General features: G+C 43.7%; 1 protein-coding gene across 4 annotated transcripts in view; it reads left to right on the forward strand.

Annotated features, from left to right (window-relative positions):
- The first annotated feature begins 514 nt into the window (after window positions 1–514).
- The window catches only part of FAM120A (family with sequence similarity 120 member A), a 55,412-nt gene continuing 38,394 nt past the window's right edge, over window positions 515–17,532 (forward strand). For all 4 annotated transcript variants that reach the window (XM_059823009.1, XM_059823010.1, XM_059823012.1 and 1 more), the window contains exons 1-3: window positions 515–988; window positions 6,876–7,122; window positions 12,103–12,185. In XM_059823009.1, coding sequence (XP_059678992.1) covers window positions 515–988; window positions 6,876–7,122; window positions 12,103–12,185 — 804 coding nt within the window. The remainder of the gene's footprint in view (window positions 989–6,875; window positions 7,123–12,102; window positions 12,186–17,532) is intronic.

The raw sequence follows: 17,532 nt of genomic DNA on the forward strand, positions 1-17,532 counted from the left end.
GGCAGCGCGGGGGGCCGTGAGGGCGGCGGGCACCGGGCCGGCGGCGCGGCGCTCGGGGCGCGCTCCCCTCGCCCTCCCCCCCCCCCCTCGCCCTCCGGCGCCCGCGTGCGCGCCCCGCGCTGCCTGTGAGTGGCAGCGGCGGCCGCCGCCAAGTCCCGCCTGTTCCGCTCTCCCTGCCGCAGGCGGCGGCGGCGGCGGGTTGGCTTCCTGCGCGCTGTGCCGCTCCCCCTCCCCCCGGCAGTCGGAGCCGCAGCGGCAGCAGCCCGGATCCCCGAGCCATGGCTCCGTGAGAGCAGCACATGGCGGCCGCAGCAGCCATGAGCCCCCCACTAATCCATACAACTCCCCCCTGAACGGCCACCGACGGCAGCCAGCGCTCCCACCCGGCTCCACCGCTCCCACCGCCCACCCGCAACTACAGCCGCCGCCGCGCCGCCCGGCCCGAGCCCAAACCCCGCCGCCGCCGCCGCCGGGCCCCCGCTCGCCCGCCCGCCGCCGCCGCCCGGTCCTCACCATGGGAGTGCAGGGTTTCCAGGACTACATCGAGAAGCACTGCCCCAGCGCCGTGGTGCCCGTCGAGCTGCAGAAGCTGGCGCGGGGCAGCCTCGTGGGTGGGGGCCGCCAGCGGCCCCCCCAGACCCCGCTGCGCCTCCTCATCGACGCCGACAACTGCCTGCACCGGCTCTACGGCGGCTTCTACACGGACTGGGTGAGCGGCGGGCAGTGGAACCACATGCTGGGCTACCTGGCGGCCCTGGCCAAGGCCTGCTTCAACGGCAACATCGAGCTCTTCGTCTTCTTCAACGGCGCCCTGGAGAAGGCCCGGCTCCACGAGTGGGTGAAGCGCCAGGGCAACGAGCGCCAGACGGCGCAGCAGATCGTCAGCCACGTCCAGAACAAGGGCACCCCGCCGCCCAAGGTCTGGTTCCTCCCGCCCGTCTGCATGGCGCACTGCATCCGCCTGGCCCTCATCCGCTTCCACATCAAGGTGAGGGGCAGACGGGCCTCCCGCCCGACCCGCGGCGCCCCAACCCCCCCGCGGGCACCAGCGCCCCCTCCCCGCTGCTCTCTTGCGCCCCCGCCGCTCCCCTCTAAGGGCGCCGCCGCTCTTAAGATGGCAGCGGGGGCTGCCCTGGGCCTCGCCGCTGCCCAGCCGGGCAGGGGAGGGGAGGAGCGGGGCGGGGGGGGCACGCTGCCTCTCCCCTCAGCGCCTCAAAATGTCGTCGAGGCCCGCGGGGGCGGCCCAAGTTTCGGCGGCCTCAATCCCCGGGGGATTTTGCTATTTATACGGCGCTGCCGGTCGCCCCGCCGCCCCGCGCAGGCCGGAGGCCTGCGCGGGGCGGCGGGGCGACCGGCAGCGCCCAGGGCCTCCCGGCTTCCCCTGGCTGTGAAGCCAGGCCCAGCAGCAGGGAGGTTTTTGCCTCCATGTTCTTTCGGGGCCGCCGCTCCGTTGACTCAAAATGTCCCTTCTTGCCCAGGGCCCCCCCCCCCCCCCCTCCACTCGGGAGGGCGGTGAGGCTGAGACTTCGCAGGTGAGAGCGGCTGGCCCGAAAGCATCGCAATCTAATTAATTATTAAGACAAAAGGCAAAAAAAAAATAATACGAGTTTAGTTATCGCGCACGATGGCTCTGCAACAAGTTCCCTGCTGAGGCGAGGTGTTGAAACTTGCGCTGAAGGTGAAATCGCTTGCTCCAAAATACAGAGGGTCGAGTTTCTGACGGTGAGGGTTTTGCTCGGTGTTGCCCAAATGTATTAACGGGCTTTTGATCAAGCCTAGAATAATTCATTCCTTACTCCGTAACAGCGAACGCTGCCAGTTTGTGGGGTCAGGAGCACCGATCTGACAGTTCTTCATTTAAAGTTATTATTTTAAAGGGGACCCTCTTGTTTTCCGATAACAAACAACACTTCAAGCGGGAGCTGGGGTCCGTGGTGATCTCGCGCTGACACCAAGGCCGCGATTTCAGAGGTTGCGGAATATTAACGTGTTGCATCTCTCTGTACAGCATTCGTGCTTTCCGATGGTTTCTGTTAAGCCGAGCGATTGTGTATATTGAAACACAAGACACTAGAAAAACAAGCCCTGGGATGATGAAGCTGCAATTTTAAGAGTTGCTTGCTGGCTTTTCCCGCTAGGGAAGGAAGAGCAGCGGGAGCGAAGTGCATACTTGTGGGCTTTATTATCGTAAATTACTTTTGCGCGTAGAAGAATACTATGCAACCTTTAGAGTTGCACGCTTGATCGCTAGCAGCAGCTTAATGTTATCTGGCTTTTGTACTGCCCTTTCGGCGGATGAGAAAAATTCCGGCCGGCTCGCAGCCCTGAAGTAAAGATGACTCTCTTGAGCAGCTCACCCGGAAGGTGACTTTGGGTGAAGTTTCTCCTAGTTCAGCCAACGGGGCGAGAGTTGCTGTTGCTCCCTCTTAGCACCCTGCTCGCTCAGCCAGACCCAGCCTTGGAGGAACGCCTTCCCTTCAGCTCCCCGCTCGCCGGGCTGGTGTGAAGCCACCCCAGGCAGGCGGTGGGTGTCCAGCCAGGTTGGCGGTGGAAGTCCCACCCTGTGGTGGCCTGGGCCGCGCTCGGCCCCGGCGGGCCAATCCCCGCCAGGGCCGAGCGCAGCCCGGGCCACCGTGCCGGGTGAAACGCATGTGGAACGAACTGGAAGCAGAGGCGAAGCTCCTTCTTGCAGGGTGCATCGAGCTCCGCCGAATGTGATGTCTTGGGCTTGGTGCTGGGTTAAAGTGAAGAGCTTACAGCCACGTCTGCTGTAGTAATGTGTGTTCCTGGTCAGCGTAGAAGCAAAATCGCGTACGTGTTTTGGATGCGAATGATGGTGGGAATTTGAATGCTAGCAAAAACATCCTCTCATTTGAATAACTTTTTTTTTTTTTTTTTCCTGTAACTAGGCAATACTTTTATTCTTTAAGCAAAAAGTTTCAGGGACCACGCAGTGAAGGTATTTACCTTGATCCGGTTGCGGGTGCATTTTAAATCTTCCTTAATTTATTACTGAGACTTAGAGAACGTTAGTAAAAGCAGTGAATGGAGTAAATTAAGAAAATTTTTTCTTTTAACGTGTTAAACTGGATACTTTGTTTAATGCGATATTGAAATGCATAGTACACAACAGGAAGCCAGCTGTTCTGATATTGGTAGGAATTTGGTATTTGTAATAGCCTTGTGGTGCATTGAACAAGCTGTTAGTCCTTTAAATGCATTCTGTCTCAGACCTGGCTCGTTTCTGTTGAAATACATTACATCTGAATAAGGTTGCCACATTTGACAACGGTGTCACCTGTAGCACTTTGTTTACTTTCAAGCTTAGCTGCAGCATTAGCTCCTTTAGGGTTTCTCAGTAATAGGCCTTATTCTCAATCTCTGGAAACAGTTTTAGGAGTGAGAGGACACGTCATACTGAGTCCCTTTTCTATCATTTAAGGAAAAAAAAAAAAAAGAAACCAAACACACACACCCCCCCACACCCCCCCCCAATTTCGATGGGGAGGATTTGAGGGGTGAATACTTGTCTGCTTTAGGTTAGTGCCCGGAGTTGGCAAGTGCTCGTTACCAAATCCCGGTGTGCGTGGGGGGCAGAGTTTGTTGCTGTTGGGAACATTCGTATCACTGAGCCACCACTGTGCATGTCCGAGCTGTGCTGGTGCTCTGAACTGGTCAGCTGTCTCGGGGATGGGAGGGAGATCTGCAATTCCCATTTGATGCTTCGTTTGTACAGCTGCTCAGAAACTGTGGATAGCTTTGTTTCTGGTTGATTCATTTTCAGGTTAGGAAGTGTATTTCATGGTTATGGTGGTAACATGCATAATACACATCAAAGATACTGCTGAACTTAAATCGCATTCCTTTTCTGCTTTTCTTCTTCTCTTACTCAGTTTATTGTCTTTCTAAATCTGCTTTATTATCTTTCTTTCTCGAAACCTTACTCCAGTTTTATTGACATTCTCCCTCATGCTCACTTTCTAGCAACCCTCCTGGTGGGCGAAGAGCAAATTTGTCTTGAAGGTGTGGTTTTTATTTGCATGTATGGGTGATTTTTTTTTTTCATTTACATATGCATAAGACAGTTGCCAAATTCTAGTGTTTTCTTGCTTTGTTTTGAGAGGTTGAGTTTGAGAATACTGATTAACTTAAAATATGAAACTGATTTTCATATTTTCAGGAAACATTTGAGTCTTGAGTAGAAGGCTTCTGTGCAGAGCTAGGAACTGACTATGAATTTAATCTGTTTTGGTAATTAGAGGGGAGAAAGAGAGTAATGTCTTCCATCCAGAACAATTATAAATCACTTGCAGATGGTTTCAGCAGGATGTAAAAATAACAGGTTCCTCCAAGTTATAACAAATATCCTACGGGTTCTTAGTTTAATTGTGACCTGGTATTTTTCTGTTTGGGGGAGGGGGGGGATAATTCTCAAAAGACACTTTGATGCAAAGTAGGCTTGCTAAAATTCAAATATTTAAGCAGCGGAGATCTTAACATCTTTAATACTTTGGTGTGACTTTGTTTTGTTCTCAGTATCTAAATGTGCGTGTGCCTGTTTACTTGGACAGGTTTCTTTGATCCAGCATCATTAATGTTTACACAAGATTTAGACTTGAAAATGATTCCAAACTCCTGGCTGTGATGTCCCCCGCGTCCCCCCTCCCTGGGTTAATGTTGAAGTGTGGACGTTGCCTGGGTATAGTTGCATCTTTGGACTCTCCCCTTTTGTGAGAGCTGTAAGCTATTTCTCTGACTCTCATCTTGTTAGAGTTTTATGTTGTGGCTTAACTGTACCTTGGAAAATACAGCTCTTTCCCCTGTGACAGTTCAATTATTTGAACATGGATTCTGGTATTACCTAAACATACTGCAGTTTCATGCTCGTAGCTTGCTGTGTCAGATGGCTCTATAAAATGGGGAGGGAGGGAACTGGAGGCTGTGGAGGTAGAGGAAGTAGTTTATAGGAGATCAGAGCGGGCCACGCACCGAGTTTCCTCTTGCATTATCTGCACGCCCATGTCACGCCTAACGCTGCAAAAAGAGTTCTTACTTGGTTTTTTATAGATAATCTGTGGTTGTTATGCATGCAAAGACATTGATTTTAGATATGCATACATCATTTAAATCTATCTACCCTTAATAAAAAAAAAAAATCCAAGGGATTTTCCTAATTTCAAACGTACAAAGACTGGGGGGGATGGCGAAGCCTAAATTGCCCTCTTTGAGTTAGTAACTGTATAAATCTGATCTCTTTAAATTTTTCCAAAGATTTTTACAGTCTCTTCCAATTCTGCGTACAGCAAGCACACGTTATGCTAGGCGACAGTGTAATTATTAGAAAAATTAATACACTCGCTTTTCTCATAAACAAAAGTAAATTTCAAAACCACTCTGATACAGTCCATTGAGCACGTTTCTGAAGAAGTAATGTTTTCTTAAAACTACAAGGTGGTAGCGTTAGGAGTAGAGAGAGCTTAGTGAGCTGGTTATTGATGGTAGTTACAGCTCAAGAGTGCGGTGCTGGTTGTTAAGCTCCTCAGGATTTTGCGTGAAAGGGAACATCTTGTGAAGCTACATGGGAAAAGCAAAATCTTATATACCTCACCGGAAGACCGTAGTTCCATGTCAGGTTCAGAAAGTGTAAGGCATGAGTAGAAAAGGCAGGCTCACTGTGAACTTGCTGGTGAACAAAAACTCTTTGCTGAGAGGTAGATGACTACAGGACCATGGGAGTGGGCTGTAGAAGTGTAGGACCTTCGCCCGTGTTCTGCAGGGCTTTGGCTGCAGAGGAAATAAATAGCATCACTGGCACTATCGCTGTAGGTTTTCATGTGTACTGCGGAGACTGAAGCTACTAGTTTTGTGCTAGTTTGTTTTGGGATAGCTTGCTATCTACGTTGCTGTTAAAACTGAATACCTGGTGAGGGTAGGTTATACCAACACTCAACTTCTGTGGGGTTTTCTGAATCACTGAATGTTTATTATGTAGATGGTAAAAGCATTAGGTATCAAAAGCGCTCAGCTCGCTTTATTTTTGTGTGCTTGTATGCAAACTGTAGTTGTAATGGTTCCTGACGGTATGTAGGAATGCAGGACTGTAGGTACTAACCTGTCATCGTGGGGTTTTTTGTTTTAGTATAATCTTCTTGATAAGAAAGTGTCGCTCTTATATTTCCAACCTTAGGAGTTGGCCATGTCTCCCCTGCACAACATGTCTGTTCTAGTCATCTGATTGCCATAGCCTAAACTATGTGCTTTGCTAGGCAACGTGAGTTGAGAGGTGAAGTTTGGGCTATAAACTTAAAGCAATTTGCACCATCAGAGACAGCTGTGTATAAATGAATAGGCTGAAAGTGGAAAGAGGAAAAAAATTGGCTTAACACAGCAAGGTAGACATTTGAAAGGTCAAGAAAGTTACCTCTGTTCACCTAGGGTTATGTTTGTTTCTTTTAAAACAGGGCTACAAAACTTTAAGAGTGATCATGTGAGTGCTTTTTAAGGGGGTATCTTGGCTTGCTGAACTGCTGAAGTATCCACAGCCTTGAGATGTTTCCCATCAGTTAATACAGGCATCGGTGTAGCAATGCATTTAGAGTTTGAGCGTTTCTGTTAATAAACAGTTGCTTCAGATGATTTCAGTCATACATAATGCCACTTCAGTGTGTAGTCTTCCAGAACTTCGTATTGTGTTTCTGAGCGCTCCTTACCTCCTGTCCGTGTGTGCTGTGTCATTGGATTTTTTAATTTACATATACTGCAAGTGTTTCAAATGCACATCTATAGTTTCAGAAAGACCCAATGTATCGTAATACGTCTGATAAATCAGTACTGCAATTTAACACTGTAGCTAATTACTCTGTCTTCCACTATAGGTTGCACAGAGCATTGAGGATCATCATCAAGAAGTAATTGCTTTCTGCAGAGAAAAAGGTTTCCATGGTTTGGTTGCATATGACTCCGATTATGCATTGTGCAACATCCCTTACTATTTCAGTGCCCATGCCCTAAAACTGAGCCGTAATGGGAAAAGTCTCACAACAAGCCAATACCTAATGCATGAAGTTGCCAAGCAACTGGACCTGAATCCAAATCGCTTTCCTATTTTTGCTGCTCTTTTAGGTAAGTGACATAATAAAAGATTTTGATGCTGCTAGTCAGACTTACGATTTCAGTTTCTATTAACTGTTTTAAAATATGTGTGTATAATTTGACAAAGCACCTAGGGAGAGACATCCCTTTGCTTCAGACATTCCTACTATACTTGAGGTGGGCCGGATGAGTTTGTATGAGGCCAGACATGCCAAATTTGTAGAGACCTGCGAGCGATGCAAATTGTGGCTGTCTAGAAACAAGAGTAGAAAGTAAGAATTCTGCAAAGCTTTGCCTAGCCAAAATGTTCTCAGTGGGTGGGGGCGGAATTGGGACAATTGTGGCTCTGCTAGTTTTGGTCTTACAAAGTATATGAGGTCTACTTTTAATAATACGCTTTCCAGACTGGGAAAGCATGCTTCTGTCCTGTTTTGTATTCTGCCTAAAACTAACGTATATGGAGTGAAGATGTTTGGATTGCAGGGGCTTTTTTTCCCTCAGAAATGAGTATTGGACAAATACGACAGCACATCAGCTGCACTGGAAATGTATTATACTATATAATTGAGTGAAACTCCACATTTCTGAAAGCACAGGCGACCAGCGTCTTACCATTCCATTAGTTTTGTTTGGATAGTTTCTTAGCACTCCTGCTTCTAATGCTAAATGGGGTGGTATCTTTATGGAGCGTAGGTAGGAGGGACTTCAGTTTCACATCTCTGCTTAAGTGGGACAATTTTAACACACTCTATTTCCACAGCAGTGGTAGAGAACAGCTGTCATACTCTCTCAGATGGAAGAGTGAATGAATTACTAATAAAGTTGACTCCAATGAATAATATCTATTTAGAACAGCGTTCTGACTTCTCTTTGGGTAAATAAGCACGGAGCAGCCATGTTCTCAATCTTCTCGTACTTAGCAAACAAATTAAGAAAACTGGATTTTCTTTTTATTTTCTCACTGACTTTGTGTTTTGGTACGGGTATACAATAGAAGAATAAAACTTCTCATTTGAAAGCTGTGAATGAGAGAGGCTATGTATTATTGCTTTAGCATACTAATATGTTAGTAGTCTTTAATATTAAATGGTTTCTAGTCCAGGCAGGTACCTTCCATGTTAAGAAGGAAAGAACCAATGCATCTTACAGTAGAAAGCCACAAGTATTTGACTAATTGAAGTTGCTTTTTGTTAGTGTATGTTTTTTTCTTTCCAGAATGGTTACCTGCCTGTCTGGCTGTATGGAGGAATGGCAGATGATTGGCTAAGCTGCAATTTAAAACAAAAACTCTGTGTAAATTGCATGACAGACTACTATTGCTAGGCTTTGTTTTGGAGTCTATAAATAAGTTGTTGCATGCCAATTCAGTGAGTAAGAATTACTGCTTGAAAAGCAGTTTCACAGTTGCAGATACGCTTTATGGAATTAATGTGAAGTACGTGTGAATGGCATCGTTTTAACTTGTCACAGAATTACAGCTGAACGGCCAGCTGAGGCATTGCTTGGTTATATCAAATAGTAGGTGAAAAATACTCTGGTAAATTTTCTGAAGGTTTTGCCATTTTATGCGAGGAGCTTTTGAATATTTTTCTCTCTTGATACCTTGCACAACAAATATTTGTCAGCTTGCTCTTAGGAGAAAGAAACTTGAGGTCATTTCACGTGATTAGTAGAGACATATTTTGTAGCTTTTTTTTTTTTTTCCCAAATTGGTACAAAGGTTAAAAAAACCCAGTTCAGCTGCAAGTTTAGTTTTGTGTATTCTTTCGCATTTCTTTTGTGTGTGTATTCAGTATGAGCAAGCAGAATAGAGTAAAGTTTATGGAAGTCAGGGTTAGAACAGAAGATACTTTGGAGGTCTTCCTGCGATGAGGGTGTGGGGTTTTTTAATATATTAGTGAATATTATGAAACATAAGTACTCGGTGATCTAAACAATGATTATATAAGCTTACAACAAACAGATACTGTTTGACTTAAAGTACTGGCAACATTTTTTAACTTTTGCAACCTTAGGAATATAGTAACTTCATGTTTTTCAATAAAATACTAAATGCATATAGGCACATAATTGTGTGTAGTGTGGCATATGTTTAAAGCAGGGTAGCTCATTCAGATCTGAACTTTTGTATTTTTATTTAATATCTGAGGGCTTCTCTGGCTTTACAGGTTATTCTGCCCTTGCTCCTGTGGCCTCTTTGGGTCTCTTTTGAACCTGATAAGTAGAATGAAGAAAATCACAATGGGAAAGAATAAGTGAGCACTTGATTACATGGGAAAGCATATGAATCTGTTACATTGCTCTTCTGTTCTGGGTACATCCGTGTAACTCCCCATGCTTGTATTTTGTGTAGGAATAAATTATTGTATTCTGAAATAATTGCAGTTAGGCTGCTGGTTTAACGTTTACAATTACAGAAGGGCAAAACTGTCGCAGTAGCTGTATCAGTATTCAGCTTTAGGTCTGCAAATCTGTTTCCCTGTATACGGAAAACTCAAACTTCTTTGTTTTCAGATACTTTCTTGTGAAGTTCAAGGGTCAATTTGGGGATGCTGAAAAGAGAAAAAAATCTTGAATGGTTCAGCCAAACATTCAGCAGTTGGAGGAGCCTGAGGAATGACACCTAACTGGTCAATTAAAAAAATGTTCTCAATGGCAAATTATTTGGGATTGAGTCATGTTCAGGGATAAAGTCTCTACTGAAGTATTCCAGCAAAATATTTTTCTGACTGTAGCAACTAGGCAAATTCTAAAAATTACTTTCTGAGAAGGTTATGTATACGCTGTGGTTGGCTGGTTTGTTTTATAGCTTTTTCCTTCTTACAACTTTTCATGCAGAAGGGTTTTGTAGTTCTAGCTTTACAATATAAGGAGTATCCTTGTCATGGGTAGTTAAAATGTGGCCAAGACACTGTGTCCTCTGAGAGTGTGCTCTTAAAAAGTTCTGTCCTAATTGCTGTTGACATAAACAAGGAGTTGATTTGGGTTCTTTTGTAAATTTTGACTTAAATACTTCAGAATGATTTTAAAAAAAAAAACCCAAACCCAAGTTTCAGCAGTAGAAAAACAAACACAGTGTGAGGTATAGGGCTGTAATTCAGTGAACTCTTTAGAAAGGGCAGTGGCTTCAATTAGTATCTAATTGCTTTAAAAAAACCTAAGGCATACGCTATAATAAGCCATTAAAATGGGAAAAATCAATATATGTTGAGGTTGTTCAGCCAGGTCAAGAAATAGAGGTTGCTTATGTAACGTTGATCTCTTTCCCACTGTGACAGTACTTTGTAACGTGTTTAGTTATGTAGTCTCATTCTGTTTCTCAGTAAAATTTTAGAACTACATAAGGTAAGTAGAGGCATCACTTCTTATTTGGACTACAGAAGACGCTGCTGCACTTCAACATCCTAAATTCTACAATTCGGCAAGTGGTGAGAATTGATCAAATGGTCAGACTGTCTTATGTGTGTGTTCAAGGGGATGGAATTAACTGAAATGACAGATGGAGACCAAACAAGATTGAGGTTTTGGTGCAAGGGAGAGAAGCTCTGACTATTTTAAAAGGTAATCTTAGCATCTGCAGGAGTTGTTGTTAGTTTTTTGACACAAAACTGTCTAGTGGTCTGGCTGTAATTGTTTTTTTCAGACCTGCATTATAAAGGCTGTCTAATCCTACCTTGATTAGGTTAGTAAGAATGCGGCTGTTGTAAACAAACTTGTTGAATCTTTCTGATGCGAGTTTAATGTTTAGCTCCTAATGAATAAAGGTTATAATGTCTCCTTGCTGGAGATCTCAGCGGTAGGTGACGTATTGATTGGACATGAAGACTTCCCTCTCTAAGAGGGCATCTACTAGTCGCCAGGCAGTGGACAGCTTTCTTGATGGTTTTTTTTTTCCACATGTGAAAGAGCATTAAAAGCAAACTATGTTATTTTACAAGCAAAATATTAAGAAAGTAAACAATGGTTGTCATATTCAAAGAATCTTGTCATATTCTTTATGAGTAGGTGAGAGTTCAAGATGTTGTCCAAACTGTGACATTTCAAAAAAAAGAAAAAAAGAAAGCTGTAAATATATCAACAGCAGTGAGAACTATGCATTCACTGCTAGGCTGCTGCTCTATAAAACCAGATATTGAAGATATCCTTAAGTTCTCTACCAGAACTGTAGTAATACATTCTGTTTAGCTCTTCGTAAAGTTTGGACCCACAGACACTGAACTCTCAGTGGTTGATTAGTCAGGCTTTGATTAATTCAAATTATTGAAATATTTCCTAATAAGAATTTTTTAGATTTTTTTCTAAACGTGATGTGCTTTGGAAAAAAAACCCAAATAATTTAAGTGATCTTCCATTTGATGTGAACAGCTTGGTGAATATAGCCACTATCTCTATTCATTGAAACAACTATGTAATTTCCCAATTATTTTGCTGTGGCCAGCCCAGGCTCCTGGTCAGGTCAGCAAAAGAAACTTCAGCAACTGGGAACCTGCTGAGTGTCATCGGAGCTGCCCGCGTTCCTGAGGGTTAGCTAAACCTGCCTGGTGGCTTGCTGCTTGACCCACGCTGCATGATGGAGCAGAGTGCAGGTTCCAGAGGCAGCTCCGATGTGTATCAGTAATGGCACAGGCTGGGATGCAGGAAAGGCTTGCCAGCTTGTGTTGGAGAGCAATAGAGTGTGTTCTTACGCTGTTGCACCTGCATTACTAAATCTGTTGAGGATCCCCTAATAGGACATACCAGGTTGAGGTTGACACCATGTGTTGCGACTGGCTCTGTTGCTTCTGTAAGTGAGCTGGGTTTCATGGAGGAGTGCTCCTTGAACAGAGGGAAGTGTCTCTTGCTGCAGTGGCAGCATGCTAATTAGGCTTTTCTGGAATAACAAAAAGATACCTGCAAGTTTAATCTCTCTTTGTTAATCCTGTTGAGGACTGATTGCAAATTTGTTTTGCTGCACGTAGAAACAGTATGTAACGTTTTGTGGTGTACTTAAAGTTCTGCGTTATATTCTAGGTAATCATATTCTACCTGATGAAGATTTGGCTTCCTTTCATTGGAGTTTACTTGGTCCAGAACATCCACTAGCTTCACTTAAGGTACAAACTTAATATAATTACGAGCAATTAAGCTGAAATCAATCATAACAGTTAATCAGAGCAGTGTAATAGGTTAATTCACAGCAGCTGTGCAAGGCTCTTGTTCTGGGTCACTCTCTGGTGTCCCAATCTCCCTCTGTTGACTGCAGAGGATACCTGGGGCGATTAGCCTTGCAGGGCTAAACTTAGCCTTTGTGATCCCCTCAGTGCCCTTCAGCTACATGAGCCGCATAGCTTCAGTGTGGTTTGGCTTTGAGAATGTAGCTTCTTACTCTCTTCTTTTTTTAACAGGAGAGTTTTTTGTTTAGTCATGGTTTTCAACTGTCAAAAGTAATTACCTGGATATCTTCTTACCATATTGTTTTATTTTCTACTGATCTGAGTTTGTGTGTAATAGTCAGTTTTCTGTGCTTCTTAAAAGTGTCAATATGCTAGAGAATAGGTTGCACAAGAAAGCTAACGTGGCCTTCAGTGGATTTTTTTTTTAGACAAGTAACTTGTGTCTGATGCTCTTAGTTTACAGTGTGTCTGTTCTGCTGCTTCATCGCACTTGCTTCATGTGTCTGCCAAGTAGACAGCTGTAAAAGGGAAACTGGACACATCAGAGAATGGGATAGTAGTGACCTTTCTTTCTTTCTGCCACAATAGACTTTTTTTTCCGTTTTTCCTAAGGTGTACCATGCAGCAAACCAGTTTGCTTTTTGTAAATTCTCTAAGACTGTTTTGTTACATCTATAACAAAAATAGGGGTTTTTTTTCCCCTTCTGTTCCAAAAGTTTACTAAGCATTGAAAAATTGTAACTTATGTTGCTGAAGGTAGAATTTAAAAACAGATTCAAGATTTTCAGCAGAGTTTTTAAGGCTTGCACGTGCATTGCTTAGTGAACAGCTGTGACAATTTGATGTTACGCTCATCCCCTACTTTGCTGCCGCTCCTGTGTTTAGAAAGGTAAGTGTCAGCACATTGTAGTGGCAAAACAAAATATGCATGCATGTTTGCTACTTCCTTGTAAAACTTGAGATGAAAACATGAAAGACTGAAAGAGTGTGCCCGTGTTTTCATTTTTTACTGTAAAGGTTAAAATGTAGGACTTCCCTCAAAGTGGTTGATAAACTTTCTGATGTTCAGAATACTTTTCTGTGGTTTAGGCTGAGTAGAATTATTTTACAGCCAGTTCAGAATGTGATTTCAGACATCTAGACCTTCTGAAGAGCCTTCTAAATATATACTGAATTACTTGACTAGAGTGAAAATTAGATATTTGTCGTCTTTGCTTCTAGATTTACGTTTTCAGTGGAAACACCAATTGGGCTTTGTAGCTGGCATCCTAAGGAAATGAAACTTGTTTCCTTAGAGCGTTCCTGGGCTGTCTTAGGCAGTCCTCCCTGTATTTATTTAATCTGTTGGCCAATGATAATCAGATTTGAAAGCGGTTCCCGTTTGGTGTTCCAGTTTTCACGGAGCCTGGTACACGGTTATCAGTGAAAAAGACCCAAATGAGTGCCCTTGCTGAGGGAAAAGGCTAGCACAACACATGATTTGTTTAATTTTACAGCAGCTTGCTGGCCAGTTGTTGAGTACATAGCCCCAAACTAACCGCAGCGCTTCTGTCTCCTGGCTAATACTGATGTCAAAGGGAGAGAAAGAAGAAGGGCTAAAGCAACAAGGACACAAGTCTACAGGAAACCAATCTTCATTAGTTACTGGTTGTGGAAAAGCTTACTATTTTTTTAGCTTCAGTATCAACAGTGCTTATGGTTTGAAATTATAACGTGTTTCAGTAGCTTATTAGTTGAATTTAATATCATTTGACATACTCGTATGTCAATGATGTCATTACAGCTCTCTCTGTAGAGACCTCTTCAGTTAACTGTAGATGTGCAGAAAAAAATATTTCTTGTAAATTTTATGAATGCTTGAAAAAAACCTGAAAGACACGTTTATGTTAGCGACAAGCTTGATAGCAAGAAGTAGTTTCAGAACAGTTACAAAAAGTGCAAGCTGTCATGAAAAGTAGAAATCAGAGGGCGGGGAGGAGTTGTTGTGTTTGCCCAGGACGTCATCCCTGGGCTATACTTACAAACTTTGCTTTGCTGCATCTGTTTAGAGTTACTATCAAGTATTCTTCATACTCGGGAACCAAGGGCTCTAATTCCACACCTCATTCAACTCTGGACTTAGAAAACTTTTTCTCATTATGTGAAGCTTTCAATCTTTTGTATCTAAGACGGTATGGTCTCGAGCATTAAAGCTAACAGATTCAGTTCCCAGTGGCCTGATTTGTTGCTTTTCAGTGAGAACTATGACAGTTAATAATGTACAATTTATTTTCTGCATTCTCTCTCAATCTTTTATTATGATGTAGCAAAATGGTTACTCTTCCTATGAGAGAAGCTTTGCTAGTTCACCAATCAAAAAGTGTAACTTAGGAAAGAAACTAACATCTTCGCTGATAGAAAATTGGTGTATCTGCTCAGGTGTCAGCGTAGTGAGGTGAAAAAAAGCAAAACTGAGGAACCTGTACCTCTGTTTTAAAGAGGGGCATGAGGGTGGTGCGTTCATCTAGGAACAGTTGAGTAGAAATGGGACAAAAGAAGGGAAATGGAAACCTGCGCGAAGAATCCATATTTTACATCTAGAAGGAAATGATCCTAACAGTCAGGACAACGCCTTTACATACTGGATAAAAAGCCATGCCTTTCAGAAGACACCAACAACGACCATCAGCTCAGCAAAGTTGTTAAAGTTCCATGGACAAATACAAATGAAGAGATTTTAATTGCTGTTGCTGCAAAAGGGAAAAAGAATCAAAACCTGACACTGCAAGCTGTTCTGAGTCAGGATCTTGTCTGTCTAGATGTCCCTATGTAAACAGATACTGCAGCTAATAAATGTGTAGATCTGTGCTTGTGTCCTGTTACCTGACTGAGAGCAGAGTTCACTGATATGACCACCTGAATCAGAAGCTGAAACAAGAACGGAGTTGAGAGACTTCCTGAGAAAAAATCTGACCGCTAGACCTTGTTTGGAAACTGGCATTATACTACTTTTTATTTGTGTGCTTTGGAATTTATCTTGAAGACAAAGACAACTTGGTTCTTATTCTGGGAAAGCTTGTTACAGTATGGAGCTTCAAGATCAGTGTATAATACCATCAGAATGATATTAGGAGGACAGTTTCTTATCTCTGGAATGAATCAGTACGTATTTTGGAGCACATACCACCGAAGAAGTGCTGACTCTTTATTCACAAGGTAACCTTAGAAACAAGTCTTGCTGCAATCTCCCGTTTTGAAAAAGAAGAGTATGCAGGGAAACTTTGAGATTGCCATCTTCATTTTGCGATGGATCATCTTCCCGTTAGGATGGTTTTGAAAGGATGGATTCATTGGACTATCTTTGGCAAACTCCTGATACGCCCACCATCCAATATTCCACATCTGTTTTTACCTGGCAAAATTAGTTAGCTGATCTCCTTCGTTGTTTCGTCTCAGCATAGAGGCAAAGAGAGATGCTTCCAGAAAGCAATCCAAAATATGCAGGTTGGGCTCCTTCTCTGAATTGCTCTAGGAAATTCCTGTCTTCCTCTGTTGACTTCAGAAGGTGTCTGCCAGAGGGAGACTAATATGCTAAGTAGGTGCTTAGGTAATTTGCTGCTGCTCAGATAACAAAGGTGGTACTCTTAAGATATGCTTAAAGTAAGTGTCTGTTGGTGTTTTTTTTTATGCTAAGGGTCATCATAGGATGGTGCAGGTCAGAAAGGGCCTCAGGAAGTCATCTAGTCCAACCTCCTGCTAAAAGCATGGTCAACTTAAGGTCAGAAAAGGTTGCTCAGGGCTTTGCCTAGACTAGTCTTGAAAATCTCCAAGGTTGGAGACTGTACAACCTGTCTGGGCAGCCTGCTCCATGGGTTGACAGTCCCAACGGTAAAAGTGTTTTGTCTTGCATACAGTCTGAACCCATCTTGTTTCAGGCTATGTCTGCTGTCTCTCATTCCTCCACCGTGCACCTCTGTGAAGAGCCTGGCTCCATGTGCTTGGTAACCTTTTTGTACGTGCTGGAAAGCTGCTGTTAGGTGTCTCCAAAGCCTTGTCTTTGCCAGGCTGAATAAGCCACATTCCCTCAGCCTCTTCTCCTAAAGCAAGTGCTCCAACTTCTTAACCATTTTGATGGCCTTCTGCAGAACTAGCTCAACTTTTCTGACATCTGGCTTGAGCCCAAAACTGAATGCAGTGCTCTAGAGGTGATCTAATGAGCGCTGAGGAGCAAGATCCCTCGATCTGCTGGCTGTGCTCCTGCTACACAGCCCGGGGTGCAGCTGGCTTTCTCTGCTGCCAGGGCACCCGGCTGCTCATGTTCAGTTTGCTGTCTTCTAAGAGCCCCAGGTCTTTTTTGGCACAACTCCAGCCTGCAGAGTAGCCAGGGGTTATTCCTGCCCAGGTGCAAGACTCTGCTTTTGTAGTTGTTGAATTTCTTAAGGTTCCCGTTGGCTCATTCCTCTAGCTTCTCTAGGTCTTTCTGGATGGCAGCCCAGCCCTCAAGTTCGTGGTAGTGTGCAGGGTTGTCACGCAGGTTGTCTCATATGAAGTCTGTCTGTCTCGCATCTTTGGCTTGTGCTTCTACTCTTCCCTTTTCTTTCTGACATAATTTTTGTTCCTTTGTTTAGATTCGGTTTTCTTGGAGTCCTATGTATATAAGTTGTCAGCGAATGATCTCCATGTTGTGTGTATTCTTGTTACCATCAAGACATGCAGAAGTAGAAAGAGGTCAGTTTCCCAACCAGGATGGAGGGAGGAGGAGAGAGAATTTCTAATTGAATAACACGAGCTTCAGGGAAAAGCTGGGCTTTGCTGGTTTGAGAGGATTTTAAGTCATCCAGGGAACTTCTTGTCTCTTCAGAAAGCTTGTTGATAGATCAGATGCACTACAAGCTCGTAAGATTAAATATTTTTAATGCTCAAAGGTTGATCAAGAGCCAAACAGTTTGGATGCAATCTCTAATAGAAATTACTAGACAAAAATAACAAAACCCAGGCAATTCGTTGTAGTATTCTTCATATCTTCAGCCTTTTCTCTCGGCAGTGAAAAAAAAATGTTCCCTATGTGTCACCTCACACTAACTGAATGTTCGAGGTCTCTTTTTTAATGGTTTGAAAATAAAACTAAACTGATTATCTGTTTCCAGCAGGCACAACAGTAAATGCTGGTACTTGTGTTGATTAGCTTTTAAAGGCTTCACTTCCTGGAGACAGCAGGCAACTGGAGTTGTCCCAGAATTGGGGAGCTTTTCCCAAGTGTAGCTTAGGTACCTTCTACAGTATTCCAATAACCCCATGGAGTTACGTG

This window comes from Gavia stellata, chromosome 12, assembly GCF_030936135.1.
Source record: "Gavia stellata isolate bGavSte3 chromosome 12, bGavSte3.hap2, whole genome shotgun sequence".
Taxonomy (NCBI): Eukaryota; Metazoa; Chordata; class Aves; order Gaviiformes; family Gaviidae; genus Gavia; species Gavia stellata.